Source organism: Coenobita brevimanus, chromosome 87 (assembly GCF_032717465.1).
Source record: "Coenobita brevimanus isolate Jiangsu-jjx chromosome 87, ASM3271746v2, whole genome shotgun sequence".
NCBI classification, from domain to species: domain Eukaryota; kingdom Metazoa; phylum Arthropoda; class Malacostraca; order Decapoda; family Coenobitidae; genus Coenobita; species Coenobita brevimanus.
The window spans coordinates 11,084,586-11,111,367 of record NC_137040.1 but is presented as its reverse complement, the minus strand read 5'-3'; the positions used below and the strand labels follow the sequence as shown (position 1 = coordinate 11,111,367).

Sequence of the window (26,782 nt, the reverse complement as noted above, 5' to 3'; positions counted from 1 at the left end):
GGTGGAGGAATGCAGGCAGACAGTTCAGAGGAGCAGTGACCATTAAAGTAGCGATAGAAAAGAGATAAAGATGCAACAGTGCGGCGAAGTGACAGAGGTTGAAGGGAGTCAGTAAGAGGAGGAGAGTTAATGAGACGAAAAGCCTTCGACTCCACCCTATTAAGAAGGGCTGTATGTGGGGAGCCTCCCCACACATGAGACTTGTACTCCACACAGGGACGGATAAAACCCCTGTATAGAGTCAACAATTGTGCAGGGGTAAAGAAAGAGCGGAGTCGGCTTAGCACACCCAATCTCTTGGAAGCAGATTTTACTAGAGATGTAATATGATCTTTCCAAGATAAGTCCCGAGTAAATGAAACCCCAAGCATGTTCAAGGATGATCCAGGATTAAGCTGAATATTATTAAACATTAATGGGCATACCTGTGGAAGATTTTGTCGGGTTGATAGGTGTAAGAACTGAGTCTTAGATGCATTAAAAACAACCATATTATTTTTACCCCAGTCAGAGATACGAGCCAAGTCAGACATTAGGTGTGCCATAGCCTCATCCCTTGTTTGTTGAAGCAACTGCTGAGATGGGCGTTGCGGGAACCGAATGGAAAGGTGAAGGGTGGAGTCATCAGCATATGAGTGGATAGGGTTAGATGTGCAGCTTAGAAGATCATTGATGAATAAAAGGAAGAGAGTTGGTGATAGGACAGAGCCCTGAGGAACACCACTGTTGATAGATCTAGGAGAAGAACGATGGCCGTCTACAACAGCGGCTATAGAACGACCAGAAAGGAAGCTAGCAATGAAGGCACAGATAGAAGGATAGAAACCGTAGGAGGACAGTTTGGAAATTAAAGATTTATGCCAGACTCGATCGAAAGCCTTTGAGATGTCAAGTGCAATGGCAAAGCTTTCACCAAAGTCCCGAAAGAGGATGACCAGGAGTCTGAAAGGTAGGTGAGAAGATCGCCAGTGGAGCGTCCCTGACGGAACCCATACTGACGATCGGAAAGAAGGTTGTGATAGGAAAGATGCCTTAAAATTTTTCTATTGAGAATTGACTCAAAAACTTTTGAAATACAGGACGTTAAAGCAATTGGACGATAGTTGGAGGGTTGGGAGTGGTCACCCTTCTTTGGGACTGGCTGAATGAGAGCAAACTTCCAGCAAGAAGGAAAAGTACAAGTTGACAGACAAAGGCGAAAGAGTTTGCCTTAGGCAGGGTGTAAGCACAGAAGCACAGTTCTTGAGAACAACAGGAGGGACCCCATAAGGCCCATATGCCTTGTTAGTACTGAGGCCAGTGATGGCAGAAAATACATCAACTGAAGAAATTTTACTGTTTTACTCAATAGAAAGATCGTAGTCACTCTTTATCAATTGTCAGCCCTTTACCTCTCTCCACACGAGGTTTAGTAGGAGGTAGAGGTCACAGGGCCCTTTGCATGGGGCTAAAAAGCAGCGGAAGTTAGCAGAAGCGAATCAGACGTACCTTCACCTTGAAAGACGACGGTGAACTGATAGTGGTGGCTTCCTGCCACCTGGCTAGGGTGAGTGCAATACTACCAACATTACCCTTGTGAGACCTGCTAATACACAGCAATGAAATGATTGGCAGGAAACCAAGACAATACATAATAAATTAGGTAGTTCCAGGTGAATGTAAATATCACTTAGGCTTCTCCCTTCCTTCCTTATATGTATATTTATTACGAAAATAGATTATACAGTACAGCATATTTCAAGGGGAAATAAACAGCGAAAATTAGCAAACGTGTGCACTTGAGGTGTTGACAGGTGATAATTAGCCAATTCCAGGTGTATGGCACTATCACTTACCTTATTTCTTTTTTGTATATACAGTATTATTTGGTATAAGAATAGGGCATAGGGCTTATTTCAATGGATGAAATCAGTGGAAAATTCCAGGGAAGATTTACTTAGCGTAGAATACAGTGTGGTGGCCTGCAATAATTAGGTAGTTCCAAGTGCATGTAAATATCACTTAGGCTTCTCTCTTCCTTTCTTATATATACTTTTATTACGAAAATGGATTATACGGCATATTTCAAGGGGAAATAAACAGCGAAAATTAGCGAACGAGTGCACGTCAGGTGTTGTCAGGTGATAATTAGCCAATTCTAGGTGTATGGTACTCTCACTTTATTCTTTCTTGTATATATTAGTTGGTATAAGAATAGGGCACAGGGCTTATTTCAATGGATGAAATCAGTGAAAAATTCCAGGGAAGATTTACTTAGCGTAGCATGGCCAGGCAGGTGAGAGGATAGGGTAATGGAGGGGAGTCAAGAACGGGGAGAAATGGCTAAATTGTCAACAATGGATGGGAGTACAGATGAGATTAGTAGTGCTGACTAGTGTTGGACATTGGCAGTACCGATAGATGATACAAGCCACCACTTGAAAGCCCGGGCGATTTCAAAATAACACAGATCCACAAAAGTGACGCCCCGCGGTATGATCCCTTGCTCCCAAGCGTCACAAAAGTGACACCCCACGGTTAAGGGGTTAATATCGGTATCAGTATCAGAAGGAGAAAATTATCAGATAATCAGAATTGTCTCACCATTGAACTAGTCACTAGTCCCCAGTGAATACTAACACCCTTCAAAACAGTATGTAATGCATGTATTTAATGGGACTAAACAATACTGTAAGGTTCTTACCTTACTCTGACTGACGACAATGCTTAAGTGGATGGGGTAGTGGGAGGGGTTCCCAGGTTTGAGGGAAACTGTGGCCTCTCAGCAAGAAGCAAGTGTCATTGTAGTAGGGACAACAGGGTGGACTAGTGCGCCTGCTTGCTGTTAACGTGGGTGGAAAGTACTGTACTGTGACTGGCTTGTCATGTTTGAATATGACTGGCTGCCGGCCACAACTAGCGTAAATGACGCCATGACCTGGAAAACTCCTCAGAAATGAGTCACTTGAGACAGTGACCGTAGCAACCAGGGCTATCAAACTGGTTACCACAACGTACAAAGCAATCACACTTTGGCTGGAAAAGTACCGTGAATTAGAAAACTATGACTAACAAACCCGTGATATATGTGCCCTGACTGTATCTGTAATCACTTTAACACTAAATTTCAAGGTGAAAGTAAGCATTAAACTCAAACTAAGAAGGCTCAGTTTCTTCCGTAACAGGACATAAGACCTACTGACTAGTTCGACGATGCTCCACTGTCAACACTCAATAAAATCTGAATCGGTTCACCATCGTCTGAATGCTGATCATTGTCAGCTGGGAATGTGTGACATTCATCAGAGCACTACCAAGTTTTACAGCTCTAATGTTCTGATTGTGGTGTCAGTTGCAAAAGATACTACAGCAACAGATGTCATAGAATAGACTATTACGCTGTTACTTAGCTTCCTACTACTACTGCTGCTGCAAGCAAACAAATTTCAGTCTACAGTAAAAGTCCTCTCATTCAGTATCTGGTCTTTCAGTATTTCTGGTCTTTTGGCAGTTTTCATAAATAGTCCCATTACAAAAGTTCTCTACTCTTCTGGCACATGTGATGAGCCAATCAGCACCAGTGATGGGGTCGTCAGCACATCAATGGTACCCGTGTGCTCGTAGTTGCCAATTTGGCACTAGATCTAGTGCTTTTCATAATACTGTAAATTAGCACCAATAACAATTAGACTTTCTCCTATTTCTAGCACGTTTTGAAGTCCAATTTAGCGCGAAAATTTGAACAGTTTATCTATAGCTTAGCGTGTTTTAAAGTTAAGCTTAGCACTTTTGAAGATTTCTGCTTGTCCATACTGCACGCGCCATCCGCCATCAGCCATCATGACTCGTGAGTGTCTGTCTTTGTGAGCAGAACCTTTCAAAGTATGGGAACTTTGTCATGCTATTTTAACCCTTATCTGCTGGGGGTTTCCCACCATCGCCCACTCCTCCTTATGGGGAATTTTTGAGATTTTTTGAAAAATATTCTTACTTTAGACCCTAATATCTGCCAAACTACTAAAGCTAGAGGAAAAATTATGTATACATAAGACTCACCAACTCTTCCTCCTTCAAATGAAAGTATCCCAAGGTCTCCAGGTGGCCCTGTCGATGAGTAAGGATAAGTTAAAGATGACTGGTTTTCCATGTTTTGGTGAGCTAATCTGGTTGTGTGCCACTGCCAGTGACCTTGGACTCGCTGGCTAGCGTTGGCATGGCTGGCGCTGGCAGCACCGACCAGAGTGGTGATTGTACACTGCCCGGCCTCTCGGAATATTCCATCCACTTTTTGGACTTTTCTTTACTCACCGTCGTAAGGATGAGTCATCACCCTTTCCATATGGCTTTCCATAGGGTTTTCCGCCCGTGTCATAGTGCCACTATGCCCCGTAGATGTATGGGAAAAGAACAGCTCTTTATTTTCCATACTCCTTGCATCAATTATAATTATTTCCTTTTACTATGGCACTTACATTTGTACTTGATATCACGATTACGGGTAATTGTACTTTGAGAAGTAAATGCTCTGGCTGTTTCATGCAGTATGGTTGAGTATGAGGTAATTACGTGTACAGAAATTGTGACTAATTTGTACTAATCAGGGGCATCATGAAAATATTAGTAATGTTATACACAACTTACATTTTTTGTACAGTAACCCCTCCAATATCCGGATCAATAGAGCCATAGGCAGGTCCGGATAGTGGTCCTGTCCGGATATTGGGCCCCAGTTTATGGACTTGTACTTATGGACCCTAACTCTGAAAAACACCTATACAACTCCCTCTGGACATGCATTGCACCTATTTAAGACCCAAATCACACCAATAAGGGACATAAAAGACTGAAATAAATGCAAAAGAACCATAAAATGAGGTTTTAGAGGTGAGTTTATACAATATTAAACATTCTGGGTACTTACAAGTCCCTTGCTCTTGGACTGGTTTGAACCGCCAGTTTGCAGTCCACAGTTAATCCTCTGCACTCTAAATTCTAATTTCTTAACACTGCACAACACTGTAAATTCCTGTGTGTTCTAGTGGCAAGGTATTGCAGTTTATTCACTGTTTATTCACAAAAAACAAGCATCTGTGGCTTGCACTGTTATGAGTATCTGCTCTCCATCGGAGTTAAGCTGTGACTGTTGATGTTGGTGGGGTAACAGAGTTGCCAGATCACAACAGCCACATTACCAATCTCCTCAACTTTCATTGTCAAATATAACTTTTCATTACCAAATTCGTAAAGCTAGCATATATTCTTCACTAATTATATATACAAGTGGAAATACATGTAATCACTCTCCTTATAACTAACACCATGTTGATTATTTTCACACTATGTAGGGTAGCAGATTAATCAGAGAGAGCAAACAATCCACCATCTCCATCCTGTGTATCCTCATACATGTGAAAAATCCATTTGGTAATGCATTATTCTAATTCATTACCAAACGAATTTTTCATTACCAAAAAGGCCCACACTTGGTAATGAAAAATACCAAATGGCAACATGACAGGGGAGGGGGGAGGGGGAGGAAGGAAGGGGTGAAGGGACCATTGTGTAACAGCTGTTTGGCGCCAGGCGGGAATTTCAAATTATGGGAGGGAAAAAAGTCAGATTTTTTTCGAATTTTTTGTGGTTTTTGGCCCATTTTGGGAATATTGGATCCCAAGAGGATTATGTCCGGTTAGTGGGGATGTTCGGATATTGGGCGTTCGGATATTAGAGGGATTACTACTTCACATCACAAATACGCTAATGCTCACATATTCACCATTACTTTCTAAGTAACGAGGGAAAAAGTTTAGTTACAGCCAACCAGGTCATTTTCTTTCTCTCCCATGCACTTTTGGTTTTCTTTCATTGTACTAGATAAGGTTACTCAAGGTATTTCCAATCATTGTTTCACAAAGGGGGAGACTGAATCAGTAGAGAGGTGGCCTGCAGTCCTAATGGACCCAGGATCGAATCCCGGCTCGGACAGAGAACAGTATAAGGATTTGAATTTCCTAAAAAAAGCTGATTTCCTGATATTCAAGATGACCTGCTGACATGTCGTAAAAATACTCCCACTAATACCAGTACACCAGTCCTGTATGAGACAGCCCTAGCATGTACTCAATATGGACGGTGGGTGTTAGCACCGAAGTGGTGACATGTGGAGGTCTAGGAGGACTACTGGGCCTTGGGATTGGCTTCTGCCCCCGAGAAATAGGCCCTGAAGCCTTTGCCCAGAGTTGACACGTAAAAAATAAATAAATAAATAAATAAAAATATAAACAGTAACAGTTATTGCAATGCAATAGTAAAACTTATTATAAAACACTTACTTCAAACACTTACTAGATATAACTTATAATATCTTACATTTTCACTTATACAGTATATAAAAAAAAAAACATGTGAATCAGTTTACTACTGTATTTACAATTTCCCACATACCTACTCAGTCACTAGGCCCTTTCCCCGGTGGTAGGGGCAGAGCTTTCACGGGGGTCAATGAGACAATCAGCCCCGCGCATGGAGGGATGGAATCGGATGAAGAGGATAAGGAAGACATCACTCTACACTCTACTAGTGCTGTGTACAGACTGAGCTGTGCATCAGGTACCTTGGGTACCTGCCTACCCTATGGTTGTCATAGAAAATGGCCACGAGTTCAAAGGGTGGCAGGAAGGTGCCTGCAGCATATCCTGTCAGCCGGCCCTGAATGGTGACGGCTGTGAACGTCAGCTGGTGCGCAGGGGTTAAGGTGTACATATGAAAATACACCTAGGGTCAAGGTAAGTTCATGTGTATTGTATCATTAAATACATTGAATATAAGTTGCTTATTAAATATTTGGTGCTTAAGGGTGACCAATAATACCTGCTAAACACTGTGATTGCAATGGGGTGACTGACCATGACTGCTAGAATTTTTGGCAGGTTTTTCTGGTCATTTGGTAGTTTCTGCTCTTTCAGCACCTGCTTGGTCCTGAAGATGCTGAATGAGAGAACTTTTACTATATTACTACTACCTGAAAATGCTGTAGTTTTCTGTTACTATTACATATTAATATTACAGTATGCCATACCTCACACACACACACACACACACACACAAGCTCAGGGGTAATGCTCTCGCCTAGCATCTGCTAAGACGGAGGTTTGCACCTTGCTCGGGATACGAAAAGTTTCACTCACAAAGCGGGTGGTTACTGTTCCCTTGAGCAAAGGGATGGGTGTGTGCGTGTGTGAAGGTCAAGGCTTTGCCCTTAGATCGAACTATATGAGCTCTCAGTTCTCTCCCAGGAGGGTAAAAAGGTGATGATCACAACCATCACATGATCCTGACTGACCCAGTGAATTACACACACACACACACACACACACACACACACACACACACACACACACACACACACACACACACACACACACACACACGAGTACCAAACTGCAAACCTTGTACGTATAGTGTATTCTTGAAGAATCATGGGCAAGATCTAAATGTAACATTTTTCCATCAACTAAAGGCTTGTTTTGCTGTATAAGCTGAGCTTAAATGGGGTTTCCAAATGTCATTCATCCCCTCTTCTCAGAGTATTTGTCCATTAGTGGCCCCATCTACTGTCCTCTTTCTTATTACTGCAGTAAATCACTTCTTTATACAGACTACAGAGAGAACAAAGACTGTAAATATTTCAACTAAATAAAGAATATAACAACTAATGGGCAAAGGCAGTTCATGCTTATTTCAACAGTGTGTGTACACTACATACCTAAACCCACTCAGCAACCACACTTAAACACAACCTGTTTATACCTCACTCTCACTGCTCTCGGCCTTCAGTTCTGTTCTCTCTCTCTCTCTCTCTCTCTCTCTCCTTTCCCATTCACTCACTTATTTTTATGAACCTTAAATGAGTTTGAGTAAGATTATCAAAATCCAAAACAGTGTCAAGGTAACAACATTCTTTCACAATGAAAAATGCAGAACAATGAACAAACTCTTCAGTAAGTCATTTTAATGTTTTTTCTGTCAGTATCCAATATCCTGATATTGACACTAAGTATCAGTATCAATTCAGTGTCAGGAAAAAATGCCAATATCAGTGATATATCAGTACAATTGGAAAAAATGCAAATATCGACGATATAAGTTCAGCAAATCATATATGAAACGGTACTAGCACTATGAAGGCCTTGATACCAAACAGAGGAATGAATAAGGTAAACTAGTATGGAAAAAGTGGTAGTTCCCCCAAGCTGATGCCAATACAGCTCTAAGTTTCCTATAAATAATGATTTTAATTTTGAGTGACACTGGAATTTAGTGACAATTCAATAACAATTTTCTAAAACACTATAGTAATATATATATATATATATATATATATATATATATAAATGATGATATCTAGGGTTAGTGGCAGTACGGTCAAAGAAGAGGGAGAGTGGCCATGTGCAGTTTGCCACAAGGGCGTGGGAAATAATTTCATTTTGTGCAGTGCTTGTGATAAATGGGTACACAAGAGGTGTGCTGGTATTAAAAGTAGACTGCGAGATAATGCTGATTTTACGTGTGTGGCGTGTTGGGGAGAGCAGGTGGAGACTGTCAGGCATGAAAGGATTGAACTTGCTGGTGAGTCTCTTGAGTGTGTGGAAGAGTTTTGTTATTTGGAAGACATGTTATGTGCTGGAGGTGGGGCTGCAGCTAGCTCTGTGGCTAAGGTGAGAAGTGGTTGGAAGAAGTTCAGGGGGCTGTTGCCTCTCCTGACATTGAGAGGACTCTCCCTATGTGCTATGGGGTTTTTGTAGGCAGCATGTGTGATGCTGTATGGTAGTGAGACCTAGGCAGTAAAGGAGGAGGATATTCACAGGCTGAAACGTACAGAAATGACAATGATTAGGTGGATAAGCAGTGCGTCCCTGCGTACATGGCCTGGGGGGGCTGGGTTTACGATGAAAGAGTTGAGAGGGAGGTTGGGACTGGAATGTATTGGCGTTGTGATGAGGAGTGGTAGATTGAAATGGTTTGGGCATGTGGAGAGGATGGGGGATGATAAATGAGAGAAGAAAGTGAGAAGTGTTCATACTGGGGGTGGGGTCGCGAGGGGTAGATCGAGAAAGACGAGGGACGAGGTCATTAAGTGTGACCTCAGGGTTAAGGGACTGAACAGGGAGGCTGCCATGGATCATGCAGCAAGCAAAGCCGCCATTAGGTGACCAAGGCCAACACATGCAAGCATGTTGGAGCCTTCAAAAACAATACAAAACAAAATGAAAAGAATATATATATATCAGCGATTCTCAAACTATGGGTTGCGACCCAAAGGTGGGTCGCGAGAGGAATTTTGATGGATCACAGGGACATAGAATAGGCCTAATGCTTTTAATGTATTTTATTTACTTAACTGAAACTGTAATTATCCTTATTACATTCTTTGCATATTCATAATAACTACGATAAGCTATATACCAGTTGCTCTCTCTCTCTCTCTCTCTCTCTGATTTTTTTACACTGTGAGTCGCAGTCTTGAAATATTCCAAATATGGTCACCCACTAAAGAGTTTGAGAACCGCTGATAAATAAATATATATACAGTATATATATATATATATATATATATATATATATATATATATATATATATATATATAAACATGTTTTGCTCACCACATGCCAGATCCAACTCCTGAGCCAAAGTCCAGCATTGTGAGAGGTGAAAAATTGGGGTCCCTTCTCCTCATCTCACGCAGTATCCATACCAGTGCTGCAAAATCTGGTGCTAATCTTGCCAACAAGTATACTGATGACCTAAGGATTTGGATATGAAGTAAAACAGATTATTTCAAGCTGGACTTCTGTGGCTGGGTAGTATGAAAAACTGTATATAATAATATAGTTGGATGCAAGATAACATATGAAACATGAATCAAGAGTCAGCATTTATTCCTTTTTTTTTTTTTTTTTTCCTCCTCCACAATGGACACCTTCAGAAGGAAAAAACTTATACTGTGTGTATGTGTGTGTGTGTGTGTGTGTGTGTGTGTGTGTGTGTTCTTACCTACCTAATTGTATCTTTACAGGAATGAGTCAAGCTCGTACTGTACCGTGTCTTAAACCATACTTATCGTATATATCCTTAAATTTGTGAATTGTTTTGGCACACACTATTTCATTCGGTAGTGCATTCCATTGATCAATTGCTCTGTTTGGGAAACTGAATTTCCTTACATCTTTATCACCTCTCTTCTTATGCAGTTTTTTGCAGTGTCCTCTTGCTGATGCTTCTCCATATGTTAAGTAATCATTTATGTCTATTTTCTCCTTCCCTGATATGCACTTATATAGCATTATCATGTCACCTCTTTTCCTTCTCTCCTGTAGTGTTGGTAGATTCAGTTTATTTAGTCTTTCTTCGTAGCTTAGGTCCCTTAAGCTTGGTATCCATCTTGTAGCGGCCATTGGAACTTTTTCAATCTTGTCTATATGCTTTTTGAGATGAGGACTCCAGACTACTGATGCATATTCCAGGGTTGGTCTAATGAATGATGTTATTATCCTTCTTAGCATGTCTTCATTTATGTATGTGAATGCTATTCTCATATTTGCAAGCAGTGTATACATGTTCCGTACCTTCTCGCTGATGTGGTCAGCCGGAGAGTCTGTTATTGATAATCATACCTAGGTCCTTCTCTCTTTCTGATGTGTATAGGGTTTTATTTCCTAACTTATAATCCCAATCAGGTCTTTTTCCACTTTTACCAAACTTGATTACATGACACTTGTCCACATTGAATTCCATTTGCCATGTACTACTCCATTCATGAAGTTTATTTAATTCTTCTTGTAGCTCTTTACAAGAGTCTGTGTTAGTAATTCTCCTTCGTATTTTTGCATCATCTGCAAACATATTCAGATAGCTCTCATTTCCAGTGTTACTGTTTATATCATTTATATACACTAAAAACATGATTGGTGCCAGCACTGAACCCTATGGTACTCCACTAGTCACTTCTTTCCATGATGAGTAGTTTCCTCTTAGTACTGTCCTCATTTCTCTTTTTATGAGAAAGTCTTGCATCCAACAAAACAGTTTGCCTTGAATTCCTCCTTGATGGTACAGTTTCCATAAAAGTCTTTGGTGTGGTACTGTGTCAAAAGCTTTCTTGAAATCTAAATAGATACTGTCCACCCATCCTTCCCTTTCCTGTTTTGTGTTTGTTACTCTGTCATAGTAGCTCAACAGATTAGTAACACATGATTTTCCTTTTCTGAAACCAAACTGACTTTCTGTTATCATACTGTGTTCTTCTAGATGATTTACCCAAGCTTTTCTTATAAGCTTTTCTAATACCTTGCTTACAACACTGGTCAGTGATACTGGTCGGTAGTTGAGTGGATTTTGTCTATTTCCTTTCTTGAATAAGGGGACAATATTTGCTTTTTTCCAAATATTAGGTAGTTTACCTTGACTCAAGGATTTCTTGAAAATTAAAAATAATGGTTTACTTAACTCCTTTGCACATTCTCGTAATACCCAACATGAAATTTCATCAGGACCACTTGCTTTTCCTCTGTCTAATCTACTTAACTCCTCCTGTATTATTTTTTCTGCTATTTGTATATCTGGTAGTATGTGTGGACATGCGTGTTCCACATAGTCCCTCTCAAAATTTTTTTCTTCTGTAAAAACTAATTGGAAAATCTTATTTAGTACTTCACAAATATCTTTCCCTTGTGTATAAGTGATTCCCTCATCCGTAATGGATTGTATTATATCTTTTACTTTGGTTTTGCTTCTAATATAGCTGTAAAACAGCTTTGGTTGATCACTACTTTTATTTATTATATCCTCCTCAAACTGTTTTTGGGCTTCCCTCCTTATTCTTGTATAGTCGTTTCTTGCCTGTTTGTAATTATTATACGCCCTTTCACTATTGTGTCTTCTGTATCTATTCCACAACAAATCTCTTCTTTCTTTTGATTTTTTACATTCTGTATTGAACCATTTCTGTATTTTCTTATCTGCTTCTTTGTGCTGTGGGATGTACTTCTGGACTCCTATTTCATAAAATTCACAAAAATTTTTATATACAGCATTTAAATCTTGTCCTCTAAGCTCATTTTCCCAATCAACTTCTAAGAAATATTTCTTTAGGTCTTGATAATTTCCCTTTTTAGAGTTTAGGCTCTTTTTGTAACTGTCATTGCTGTTTACTATGTCATATGCTATCCTGAAGTTATAATTTAGTATTGCATGATCGCTTTTGCCGAGTGGAGGGTGATATATTAAACTGTCAATATCATTTTCTTGCCTAGTAAGTATTAGATCTAGCACTGAAGGTACATCAAGTCCTCTTTCTCTGGTGGTTTCCCTCACATGTTGCGTTAGGAAAAACTCTTGTACGAGATCCAGGAGCTTTTGGTCCCAACAGCTTTCTTGGCTAATTATATCTACAGTATTCCAATTTATATTTGTATTGAAATCCCCAGTTAGTATAATTCTTTCCGATTTCTCTTCCATTTTATGTAGTAATGATCTTATAATCTGAATTGTACTCTCTGCCAGGTCATCATATTCATCTCTTTCCCATGTGTTTGATCTGGGTGGCATGTACAAATTGGCTACAATTACTTTACCTTCAGATGTGTTGATCTCTACTGCAATCAGTTCTACTTGTGATGGTATTTCTAGTTTTATTTCCTTGACTTTTAGATTTTTCTTAGTTAATATTATAATTCCTCCTCCTTTTTTTAAATTTCTGTCTCTTCTCCATATATTGTATTCCTCTAAGTTTAGTATGTCATTGGATATCCTTGGTGTTAATTTTGTTTCAGTTAGGCATATTATTTGTGGTTCATTTTCTCTGACATAATCATTCATCTCTAGTAATTTAGATACCATTCCATCCACATCTGAGTACATCAACTTTATCATCTTGTTTATATACTTGTCATGACATGGTTCTACTACCTTCCTCCTTTTTCTTCCATCCTGTTTGTGTACCACTTTCGTACCTGCAATCCTATTACTTTGTAAAAAAAATCTCTTCTTCTCCTCTTCTGATCTTCCCTCATTTTTTGTTTTTGCTTCCTCCCTTTTCTCTTTCAGTAATTCCAGTTCCTCTTGTGTTAGGCATCTTTTTATCCATACATTTTTGAACTCCTCTTTTTCCATAAGATTCTTTGCATTTTTTAGTATCTCTTCCACAGTGTTTACACTCTGGAAAGTCACCTTTAGAGGTCTTGTCTTGCTTTTCTCGTATTTCCCTAACCTTTTGTGTTCCTCTATGTCTTTACTACAGATTTCCTCTGATACTTCTTTCAGTAAGCTCATTACATTTCCCATATCCTTTTTGTCTCTTGTGATCTTGTTTTTTACTTCTTCCTCTTCTATACCAGTGATTACTATAGATTTGTTTATCTCTACTGAATCTCTGACTAACTTTGGATTGTTTTGGATTATTCTTTTCACTTCCTTTATAATGCTTTTTTCCTCCACCCTTGTTTCTAAGTCTTTCTTTACTTTCACCATTTCAGCATACGTGGTTTCTACATCATTTTTGTAGCTTTGCACAGCTTCATTCACCTGTGTTATTTTCTCCTCAATATCACTGCTCTGGTCCATAAGACTGCTTGCTTGCCTAATTGTCTCTGTGTCATTTTTGAACTCTTCCATAACACTCTCGTGACTGACTACTGTACTTGCCATTTCACTCACTTTCTTCCTAAGCGTACTCAATTCCACTGTTAGTTCACTGATGGTTGTGTCTTTCTTATTGGCCTCCCTTCCTAGTTTTTCTATCTCTTCCTTTTGCAAGAGCATTTGCTTCTTTATTTCATCAATTTCATTTTTGAAAGCCATTTCTAGTTTGTGTACACGTTCAACCAGTCTATTGTGAGTCTCCATTTCAACCAGTTCTTGGTAGAAATCATCATTTTGCTTTTTACTTTTATCCCTTTTCTTTTCCAAATTTGTTTTACTAAAGTATGTATCCATTTTGCAATACTAAAAGAACAGAGTATGTACTTACAGAGTATGTACACTTTCCCCGTGTTGCTGTAGTCTAAACAAACCCAGCTGACTCAGCGCATTTTTTTCTCGTGGTTCTTTTTTCTGTTTGAACAAGTCTTGTTTAAACTTATTTTTTTTTTTCCTTTTAATAATGAAAAATCACTTAGTCTAACCTGGTACAGAGCTTGACTCATACAAAGATACTAATTTAGGTAATGCCACTGGCCGTGTTGGTTCGGTATGGAGCGCCGATGTCGGACGTCTGCCTCGGATGACTCCCTCTGTGTGTGTGTGTGTGTGTGTGTGTGTGTGTGTGTGTGTGTGTGTGTGTGTGTGTGTGTGTATTTACCTATTTGTAGTATACAGGAATTGAGCAATGCTCGTGTTGTCCTCTCTCCATATCCACATTTATCAAGTCTACCTTTACACACATGAATGTTTTTCTCATGCACCACCTCTTTGTCTAAGTCGTTCCAAATATTTAAGTATTTACCTAATATACCTAATTGTGATATACACGGAATGTACTATGCTCGTGGGTTTCCATCGCTGTTTCTCAATAAGTCAAATTTGGCTTTAAACTCATTTAAGTTTTTAGACTGGACAATCTCTTTGTCCAGGCTATTCCATAAGTCTATACTTCTGTAAGGAAAGCTATATTTCTTGATATCCTTCAAGCAGCTTGACTTTTTCAATTTCATTCCGTGTCCTCTTGTTGCTCTCTTATCCCATTTAAACAGATCTTCTTGGTCAATTTTATCTACTCCCACCATGGTCCTGAACACTGCAATCATGTCTCCCCTCTTTCTCCTTTCCTCTAATGAAGGCAAATCCAGTTTTTCCAGCCTCTCTCTGTATGACAGGTCTGTCAGACTGGGGACCATCTTGGTTGCTGTTCTTTGTATTCTCTCAATCTTGTTTATATCTTTCTTTTTGTGTGGGGACCACACTACCGCTGCATATTCTAACCTGGGGAGGATCATTGCCACTATCAATTTTTTCATCATCTCCTCATCCATATAATGAAATGCTACTCTTATGTTAGTCAAGAGCTTATAAGTCTCTCCAACTATCTTGTTAATGTGCTTTTCTGGTGACAAACTATCTTGGACCAGCACTCCCAAATCTTTCTCTTCTCTCCTTTTTGTGATTAATTCATTACCCAATAAATAATTCAGTGATGGCCTCCTGGTACTTTTACCCATTTCCAATATTTTACATTTCTTTACATTAAATTTCATTTCCCACGTCCGGCTCCAATTGTGTATCCTATCCAAATCCTCCTGCAGTATTTTACAATCCTCCTCAACCTCTACCTTCCTCAAGATCTTTACATCATCAGCAAACAGACTTGCATAACTGTTCACTCCATCTACCATATCATTTACGTAAATCAGGAACATTACTGGCGCCAACACCGAGCCTTGAGGGACTCCACTTGTTACTTCCCTCCATCCAGACATCCTATCCTTTATTACTGTCCTCATTTGTCTGTCTCTCAAAAAGTCTCTCATCCATTCCAGAAGTTTCCCCTTTAGTCCTCCTATATATTCTAGTTTCCACATTAGTCTCTTATGAGGTACCTTGTCAAAGGCCTTCTCTAAGTCTAAGTACACACAATCCACCCAACCATCTCTCTCCTGTACCACGTCAATCGCTCTTGAGTAAAAGCTCAACAAGTTAGAAACACATGACCTTCCACTTCTGAATCCAAACTGACATTCAGCCAAAATATTCATCTCTTCCAGATATTTTATCCATCTGTCTTTCAGGATTCTCTCACACAATTTTGTGACCATGCTGGTTAGAGACACTGGTCTATAATTCAGGGGTTCTTCCCGGTTTCCTCCCTTGTAAATTAGTCCCACATTTGCCCTCTTCCATTCTTGTGGCACCTTCCCCTCTTCCAGTGAGCACACGATTAAACTGTGAATTTTATCCGCCAGTTGTTCTCTGCATTCCTTCAGTACCCAATTAGAAATTCCATCAGGTCCTGGGGCTTTCCTTACATCTTGAGTTTCCAGTAATTTATACACTTCCTGTACATCCACTTTTATATCTTTTATCACCGGGACATTTCTAATCACTCCCTCCCCTTCCACAAGTTCCTTTTCTTTAGTGAAAACTGACTGGAAACGCTTGTTCATTATTTCTGCTTGCATTGCCGCATCCTTAAAGACCTCTCCTTCTACTTTCAGTTTGGTGATTCCTTCCTTTTGTTTCAGTTTGCCATTAACAAATCTATACAACAGTTTGGGTTCATCCTTGCATTTGTCTATTATACCTTTTTCAAAATTCCTTTCTTCTTCTCTACGTATTCTTGTGTATTCATTTCTTGTTCTTTTATATTCTTCCTTTGTTCTGTTGTTACCTCTCTTTCTCCAATTGTTCCACGCCTTATCTCTCTCTTTTTTTTGCTATCATACACCTATTAAACCACTCCTTTTTCCTGTTTTCTTTCCCTCTTACTCTTGGTACAAATTTTTCCACTCCCAAATTATAGAAGTCTAAAAAGATATCCCACTTCTTCTGTATCTCTCTTGTTTCTGTGTGTGTGTGTGTGTGTGTGTGTGTGTGTGTGTGTGTGTGTGTGTGTGTGTGTGTGTGTGTGAATTATTCGGTGTAAGTCAGCCAAGCCCTACACCAGTTACAGTAAAATGCTGGATATTGCATAGTACCCCCCATCAGATCAATCTTCAACGTCAAGCCGGATATTGCGTAACTGTTCATCTCAAACCTCTATCCTGACAACTTTCCCATGAGTAAAAGATGAAAATTAAGCATAAAATACAATAAAGTGATGATAAAATACAGTAATACAGCACTGGATGACTACCATTTATGACCCGTTTGATACATCTCAATGCAAGATATTGTGTAGAACTGTCAGTTACATCCTGTTTCGGCACTGGATATTGCATAATTTTGCTAGATATTGCTTTAACAGAGCCGAGCCAGCAGCGCCGTGTATTGTGCTGGGCTAGATATTGCGACGACGGATAACTGAGTTTACTGTATACTGTACAGTAAACTCTTAATTATCCATCGTCACAATATCTTTCCCAATGCAATATTCGGTGCAGCTGGCTTGGCTCTATTAAAGTAATATATATTATGCAACATCCAGCACCGAAACGGGAGAAACGGGATATACCTGACAATTCTATCCAATAGCCAGTGTTGAGGCATATCAACTAGCATGTAAGCAATAGTCAACCAGCACCTGAGAAAATTCCAAAATACACCAGCCAATCAGAGTCCATCACGAGACTGGCTCATCCGGTGTGCTGAGAATACTGCCACGCTCTTATTCTCACCCGTGGATGTCATGTAGTAAAGACATGACTGTGCACTTCGCTCTTCTGACCACACGGTTGTGAATCCCTAGTGCTGTGATTAACTCTGAGGCGTCCTATGTTCGTTGTTGTTGCAAAGCTTCTGGACAAGAGTAATCTTTGGGGGAGTCATTCACCACTAGACCACATGGGATTTAAGTGCAATGTACAGTACTGTACTGCATGGTGTACAACTCTACCCTCCATCAATGCCAGCACTTGGTGAGTGCATGCAAGTACAGTAGTACACTATACAGGCATACCCCGGTTTAACTATGTTATTGGTTAGGAAGAACCCCATCATTAGGCGGGGTATTATATATTAGGGTATTTTTAACATGTAAAGTACAGTAATGTGGAGCATTTACCTGCCTTGGGTTTTCCCCCAAACCAAGCCCAAAACCCACCCAAATGAGCCCAAAAACACATTTAAAGCCAATCTAAATGGCCGAACAGTTGTCAAGGAAGCTAACCTAAGCCTAACACCAGTAAATAACTCACTAAAACCAGCAAATTAAATCTGAAAATTGTCAAATGTAAGTCTAGAAAAAAATCAAGCTTAGTTAACTGTACCCCAAAATGATAATGTTCATCCCACCTATGGCTAAAACACATTAATCTAAGTCTAAAAACAGTTTATAAATCAACTTAAACACACAATTTTAGTCTAAAATATCATCAGAATCAATTTAAAAAATAAAAACCCATCGTTAAGCCAGGGTTTGGCCATCGTCAGGCGGGGTATAGTGGTAATTCTACCCCCATCGTTTAACCAGGGTATCGCATCTAGGGGTATCATATATCGAGGTATTACTGTACTGTATCATTACTGTATTGTATTTTATGCTTAGATTTCATCTTTAACTCATGCGAAACCTTTTAGGATAGAGGGTTGAGACAGAATGTAATACAATATGCAGCTCGACGCCGAATGCTGAACCGATGGGGGGCAGTATGCAATATCCGGCATTTCATTTTATTCAGTGTAGGAGTTGGCTGAATTACAATGGATAATTGAGAGTTTACTGTCTATATATATATAAACATACATATATACAGTAATCCCTCTACTATCCGATGTAATAGAGCCAAAGGCATGTCTGGAAAGTGGTCCCGTCTGGAAAATGGGACCCTGGCTCCTGGACTAGTACTTAAGGACCCTAACCCAGCCTAACTTTGAAAGCCACCTAAATAACTCCCTACCGGACATGCATAGCACCTATTTAAACCTATTTAAGACCCTGTTCACATCAATGATGAACATAAAGCATGAAATAAATGAAAAGGAACCTAAGAATGAGGAATTAGAAGTGACTGTACCTCAGCCAGGGTACTTACAGCATGTTTGTTGCTGCCTTTTCTAAGGTTTTGGCAGTGGTGAAAATGCTCTTGAAGCACGTACAGTAATCCAGTGTTGTACTGCACTTACAGTAATTCTTTGCACTGTGAGTTATAATTGTTTAACACTGCACACTGTTAATTGCATCACGCCAGTTGCAACCGCCAGTTTCAACTGCCAGTTTGCACTCCACATTTAATCCTTTGCAATCTAAATTCTAATTTCTTTACACTGCACAGCACTGTAAATTCCCTTGTGGTCTAGTGGCAAGGTATTGCAGTTTATTAAATGTCTATTCACAAAAAATGAGCAAGTGTGGCTTCCACTGCGAACAGCATCTACTCGTGATCGAAGTTAGGCAGTTACTGTTGAAGTGTTGGTGACGAGGAAACAGAGTTGCCAGATCACAACGGCCACATTACCAAACTCCTCAATTTTCATTACCAAATTTAACTTTTCATTATCAAATTCGTAAAGCTAGCATTTATTCTTCACTAATTACAGTATATATACAAGTGGAAATACATGTAATCACTCTTCTTATAATTAACAGCATGTTGATTATTATCACACTATGTAGGCTAGCAGATTAATCAGAGAGAGCAAACAATCCACCATCTCCATCCTGTGTAGCCTCATACGTGTGAAAAATCCGTTTGGTAATGCATTATTCAGATTCATTACCAAACGAATTTTTCCTGACCAAATCAGCCCATATTTGGCAATTAAAAATACCAAATGGCAACCCTGACAGGAGAGAGGGGAGAGGGGACCTTCTCTTTCTAACTAAGACTCAGTTGTCTGAGGCAACTGACAGCAAAACCCTTTTCTGTATCCTCCTGCTTTCTCTATACTCATTTCAAAGCCAAAGGTGGATGTTGTGTATATACAGGGTATATGCAACGACTTATCTTGCTCTTGTGATCCAGAACTCGATTATTCTGAATTCTCTACACTCTGGCTTCAGCTTTCCTGTCATTCTCTGAGTAAATATATCTGTGCTGTTTACTTATCCCCTAATTCTGCTATCAAAAATTCTTCGACTATCTTACTTCTATGATGGAACACATTCTATCCATTTCTCCTTTCTGTGAAATCTCCATTTTAGGAGATTTCAATGTTCACCACCACCTTTGGCTCTCCTCTCCTTTCACTGATCCACCTGGTGAACAAGCCTACATCTTTTCTATCCTTAATGACCTAGAGCAGCTTGTACAGCACCCTATCCGTATCCCAGACGGCCTTGGAGAGAACTCCAACATACTTGACCTCTTCTTTACAACTAATCCTTCTGCTTACACTGTTAATCTTTTCTCTCCATTGGGTTCCTCCGATCACAACCTTATCACCTTAACCTGCCCTATCACTACGGTACGGCCTGTGGACCCTCCAAAGAAACGTCGTCTCTGGCACTTTGGAGCTGTGGATTGGGAGGCCCTCAGGCAGTATTTCTTTGATTTTCCCTGGAATGATTATTCCTTCCATGGCCGGGAGCCACCTGAGTGTGCCTTGAGCATTATGGAGGTTATTCTCTCGGGCATGGAAGCATACATTCCTTTCTCGTATCCTTTGTCTGATGCAAGAAAGCCTTGGTTTAATCACGCTTGTTCTAATGCTGTCCGCAACAAGGAGAGAGCCTACAAAAGGTACCAGAGCCAACCCACCCCTGAATCACATCTTGTTTATGTTTCTGCCCGGAATCGTGCTAAGTCTGTTCTTCGCTCTGCTAAAAATAATTTCATCCATACTAAATGCTCTCAACTCTCCAACTCGAATTCTTACTACTCCTTCTGGCACCTTGCCAGAAACCTTTCTAACAACTTTATCTCATCATCCTTCCCTCCTCTTTTCTACTCTGATGGTTCTGTAGCTATTTCTTCTACTGATAAAGCAGATCTCTTCGCTCAGACTTTCTCCTCCATTTCCACCTTAGACGATTCCGGTGCTGTTCCTCCATCACTTCCCCCCTCTGACTTCCTCATGGCTGACATTAAAATTTCTTCAGCTGATGTATTTTCTGCCATCACTGGCCTCAATACTAACAAGGCATATGGGCCTGATGGAGTCCCTCCTGTTGTTCTCAAGAACTGTGCTCCTGTGCCTACACACTGCCAAGGTAAACTCTTTCGCCTTTGTCTGTCAACTTGTACCTTTCCTTCTTGCTGGAAATTCGCTCTCATTCAGCCAGTCCCAAGGAAGGGTGACCATTCCCAACCCTCTATCATCCAATTGCTTTAACATCCTGTATTTCAAAAGTTTTCGAGTCAATTCTTTATAGAATAATTTTAAGGCATCTTTCCTATCACAACCTTCTTTCTGATCGTCAGTACGGGTTCTGTCAGGGACGCTCCTCTGGCGATCTTCTCACCTACCTTTCAGACTCCTGGTCATCCCCCTTTCGGGACTGGCGAAAGCTTTGCCATTGCATTTGACATCTCAAAGGCTTTCGATTGAGTCTGGTATAAATCTTTAATTTCCAAACTGCCCTCTTACGGTTTCTATCTTTCTATCTGTGCCTTCAACGCTAGCTTCCTTTCTGGTCATTCTATAGCTGCTGTTGTAGATGGCCATCTTTCTTCTCCTAGATCTATCAACAGTGGTGTTCCTCAGGGCTCTGTCCTATCACCAACTCTCTTCCTTTTATTCAACAATGACCTTCTCCGTTGTACATCTAACCTTATCCACTCATATGCTGATAACTCCACTCTTCATCTTTCCATTCGGTTCCCGCAATGCCCATCTCAGCAGTTACTTCGACAAACAAGGGATGAGGCTATGGCACACCTAATGTCTGACTTGGCTCATATCTCTGACTAGGGTAAAAATAATCTGGTTGTTTTTAATGCATCTAAGACCCAGTTCTTACACTTATCAACCCGACAAAATCTTCCACAGGTGTAACCACTTATGTTTAATATTATTCAGCTTAATCCTGCATCATCCTTGAACATGCTTGGGGTTTCATTCACTCGAGACTTATTTTGGAAAGATCATATTACATCTCTTGTACAATCTGCTTCCAAGAGATTAGGTGTGCTAAGCCGACTCAGTTCCTTCTTTACCCCTGCACAATTGTTGACTCTATACAGGGGTTTTATCAGCCCCTGTGTGGAGTGCAACTCTCATGTGTGGGGTGGCTCCCCACATACAGCTCTTCTCAACAGGGTGGAGTCAAAGGCTTTTCGTCTCATTAACTCTCCTCCTCTAACTGGCTCTCTTCAACCTCTCTCTCTTCGCTGCACTGTTGCATCTTTATCACTTTTCTATCACTACTTCAATGGTAACTGCTCCTCTGAACCGTGTGATTGCATCCCCCCATCTCTACGACGGGCGCGTAGCACTTGTCTAGCAGCAAACTCTCATCCCTTTTCGGTCCAACTCTCTAATGCAAGAGTTAACCGTTACTCCCAGTCCTTCATTTATGCAACAGGTCAACTCTGGAACTGTCTCCCTCTGTCTGCATTTCCCGCTTCCTATGATCTCCAGTCTTTCAAAAGCAGTGTGTCCAGGCATCTCGAAATGATCGGATCTTGAATTTGGCACTCTCTTGTATTTTGTTTTTCTCTTGGAGGGAACTGTTATTGCGGGCTCGTGGCCTTTGGTTCCGTCTTCCTCGCATTAAAAAAAAAAAAAAATGTATTTCTATTTGTATATATAATTAGTGAAGAATAAATGCTTCCATTAAGAATTTGGTAATGAAAAGTTAAATTTGGCAATGAAAATTGAGGAAGTTGGTGATGTGGCCGAGTTCAGATCTGGCAACCCTGTCCCCAGTTACTGCTGAACCTTCGTTGGGGGAAGATGTCCATCATAATCGATGCCGGACGTGCTAGTTTTTTATGAATAAACTGCAATATCTCGCCTCTAGACCACATGGGAATTTACAGTGTTGTGCAGTGTTAAGAAATTTGAATTTAGAGTGCAAAGGATTAAGTGTGTAGTGAGTGTGGAGTGCAAAAGTGGCAGCTGAAACTGGCGGTTGAAACTGGCGTGGTTCAATTAAGAAGAATGTGCAGTGTTAAACAGTTATAATTCACAGTGCAAAGAATTAAGTGTAGCACAATTCTGGATTACTGTACGTGCTTCAAGAGAATTTTCACAACTACCAGAGCCTTAGAGAGTTAGAGGTGACGGCCGCAGATGTGCTGTAAGTACAGTACCCTGTACACTGCTAGGCCTAAGTATTTTCCATACTCACTTCTAATTCCTCATTCTCCGGTTCCTTTTCATTTATTTCATGCTTTATGTCCATTATTGGTGTGAATAGGGTCTTAAATAGGTTTAAATAAGTGCTATGCATGTCCGGTAGGTAGTTATTTAGGTGGCTTTCAAAGTTAGGCTGGGTTAGGGTCCTTAAGTACCAGTCCAGCAGTCAGAGGCCCACTTTTCAGATGGGACCACTTTCCGGACATCCTTTTGGCTCTATTACATCAGACAGTGGAAGGATATATATATATATACACACACACACAGTGGATTCTCGAATTTCGACAGTTTAGAATTCGATGAATCAAATTTTGATGCATTTTGGAGTGGTCTGCCTACCTCACCTATCAATGCAAAGTCGCGTATTTCGATGCTCTCAGGGCCAGACTCCAACCAAAACAAGCAAAGACAATATTTTTTATGTGAACCAAAATGCTAGAAGTGAAGGAAAATTATAAGAAAAAGTATGAGCCTAACCTAATATCGTATGTGACATGTTTCATGAAGAGAATGAAAATCAACATCATTTATTCATATGTGGAGCACACAATGATACGGTTCCGGGACAAGTCAGCATCAAGTCAATTCGCCGTCAGATAATTCCTCGTCAAAACATGGACGATTTCCCGTCAGGACAATTCGCACCCTGGACTATTCCCCGTTATTCTATAAATATACTTACAGTATTATAAATTAATCAATACTTTAATAACTCGAAGATATAACTATCTATTGCCAGACGCCTCAATCCCGTTTGGGGTGGCCACAAACAAATCGCCTCCAAGTCGCCCTGTCCCCTGCCATTTCACTGCCTTGCTCCCAACTCACAACCCCCCTCTCTCATATACCTCTCCACCCCATCCCTCCATCTCATCCTCGGCCTCCCCCTCCATCTTCCCCCCTCCACCTCACTCACATACACTCTCTTCGTCAGTCTTTCACCCTCCATCCTCTCCACATGGCCAAACCACCTCAGTGTGTTCCTCATAACGCTTCCTATCACATCCACATCCACACCACAATGCTCCTTTATATCCTCATTCGTCAGCCTGTCTCTCCACGTGACTCCACAGGCTCCTCTTAAATAACTCATTTCCACTGCTCTCACTCTTGACTTGTGTCCTTCCAACAACGTCCAAGCTTCACTTCCGTACGTTAGAGTTGGTATCACAATACTGTCATGTAGTAACTTTTTCACTTCCATGCTCACTTCCCTGTTTCTTATCAATGCTTTCAAGGAACCAGCAACCTTTCTTCCCTGCTGTACCCTTTCAAGCACTTCACCCTCCAAACGTCCATCCTTACTCATCACACTACCCAAATACTTAAACGTACTCACATTTTCCAATTCCTCACCATCCAACCTCGCTGTACATTCGCTAACTTCACCTCTCTCAAAGACCATCACTTTACTCTTCCCTACATTCACCTTTAGGTTCCGCTTCTTACACACTCTCTCAAACTCATCCACCAAGCCTTGCAGCTCCCCTTTGTCTTCACTCAACAATACAGTATCATCTGCAAACAACAGTACAGGGAGTTTCCAAACACTATCCTCTCTCACCAGGGCCACTCCAACATCCACTACTCTACCTTGTACCTCTTTTATTACCCCATCCATGTACAGATTGAACAACCATGGAGACATGACACATCCCTGTTTCAAACCAACTTTCAAAGAGAAAAATTCACTTAGTTCACCATCCACACGCACTGCAGCCTTCGCACCATCATACATACTCTTCACAGCATTCAACAACTTCCCATCTACTCCATATATTCTTAACACTTTCCACAATCCTTGTCTATCCATCCTGTCATATGCTTTCTCCAAATCCATGAAAGCTGCATACAACTTCTTTCCCTTCTCTAGAAACTTTTCCACTAAAGATCTAAGAATGAATATCTGATCTACACAACCTCTTCCCTTCCTAAAGCCTCCCTGTTCTTCTCCAACTAATTTCTCTGTTCTTTCTCTAACTCTGTCTATAAGTATCCTACCATACACTTTTCCTATTATACTAAGAAGACAAATGCCCCTATGATTACCAAACACTTCTTTTTCCCCTTTTCCTTTGTACAAGGGAATAATTATACCTGACTTCCAATCCTCCGGGACTCTACCTTCCTCCCAGGCCAATCTGCACATCTTCCACATCCATTCTACTACTATCTCTCCCCCATGCTTCAGCATTTCACCACACACTCCATCAATTCCTGGGGCTTTCCCCGATTTAACTTTCTTCATTGCTTCCACAACTTCTATCCTACTGATTTCTTCCTGTCTTCTCACCTCCCTCCTTCTCCCAGCCATTCCCCAGCCACTTATACTCGCATTACTTCCATCCTCTACATTCAACAATTCCTTAAAGTGTTCTCTCCATCTGCTCACTTTTTCTCCCTTCTCCACTAGTAATCTACCATTTTTATCTTTCACTCCCCTGCTAACTTCACTTCCACCCTGTCTTACTCTTTTCACTTCTCTCCAGAACATTTTCTTACAGTCCCTCCACTTTACACTCAAATTCCTTCCAAATTCCTCATCCACTCTCTTCTTACTCTCTCTTACTAATCTTTTCACCTCTCTCTTTCTTTCCACATATAACTCTCTCTTCCGCCTCTCAACTTCTTCCACGCCCCTATTTCTCATCCATTCATTGTATGCTTTCTTCGTTTGTGCCACAGCCTGTTTCACCTCTTCAGTCCACCACGCTGTTCCTTGCACCCCCCTCCGTCTTCTCTTCCTTCCACACACCACATCACATGATGCACATATTTCTTCTGTAAATATCTTACACACACCTTCCACGTCTCCCATCTGCTCCAATTCATATTTGCCCAATCGTTCCTCCACTTCTCTCTTATACTCTGCCTTTTTCTCATCCTCTTGTAACCTCTCCACTCTCCTTGCAACTACTCCTTCCTCTCGTCTTTCCCTTCTTCTATTTCTCCATCTTACTTGCATCCTAATTCTGGCCACCACCAAGTAGTGGTCAGAAAGTCCACTCCCCCAACCTCTATACACTCTTGCATCCTTTACACATCTTCGCATCCTTTCATCCACACACACATAATCAATCATTGCCTTCCTTTCATTCAGTTCACCACCCACCCTTCTCATCACTCGCCATGTATACCTGTGGATCATTTTATGCCTGAAGAGGGTATTGGCTATCACCAACCCCCTCCCAGCACAAATGTCCAGAAATACTAAAATAAAATGTCCAGAAATACTAAAACAAAATGCATTACAGGTGGTAGCAAATACAGCAGGCAGAATACTGAAACAAAGAGAAGTACAGTATTTATGAATACAAGGAGCAACATAGATATGAACAATAGAGACTGAGAAAAAAAAAAGGAAAAAAAAAAAAGTCATATTGTTTAACCCGTTAACTGCTCTATACAGCCTGGGCTGTTCCATATGCGACTGCTCAATACAGCCCTGGCTGCACGAGTGAATTTCGAATATAGTGCCTTGGTGACCAAGGCCGACCCATGCAAGCATGTTTGAGCCTTCAAAACCAAAACCGAAAAAGAAAATGAAAACCATACATTTCAATAGAGAATCAGACATTTTGATGTTCATCCATGGCTTTACCAAGGTAAATACAGTATTGAGCTAATATTTCGTTACTATATACTTTGGCATGTGTTCTCTCAATTCCTAACACAAAATTTAGTCTTTGGGAAATTTCATTTTCACCCCTTTGTCTGCGCACCACGGACACCTCCAAAAAACCGCCATGAGCAGTTAACAGGTTAAGGACAAGAGCTCCCAGATGGGAGTAGGCACCAACAACAACAAGCCACGTGCAAGGTGATGTTCTGTTGTCGGCGGCCATTTTGCGACTGTCCTGCCAGCAGCCAGCCCTCTACAGGCAAGTGATGCACTTTCAGCCTGTACCTTCCACG

General features: G+C 40.6%; 1 protein-coding gene across 1 annotated transcript in view; it reads right to left on the bottom strand.

The window, feature by feature from the left end:
• LOC145410975 (ribosome assembly protein METTL17, mitochondrial) overlaps nt 1-26,782 on the bottom strand; it is a 91,113-nt gene that overhangs the window by 12,402 nt on the left and 51,929 nt on the right. The window contains exon 5 of the mRNA XM_080281031.1: nt 9,643-9,783. Coding sequence (XP_080137157.1) covers nt 9,643-9,783 — 141 coding nt within the window. The remainder of the gene's footprint in view (nt 1-9,642; nt 9,784-26,782) is intronic.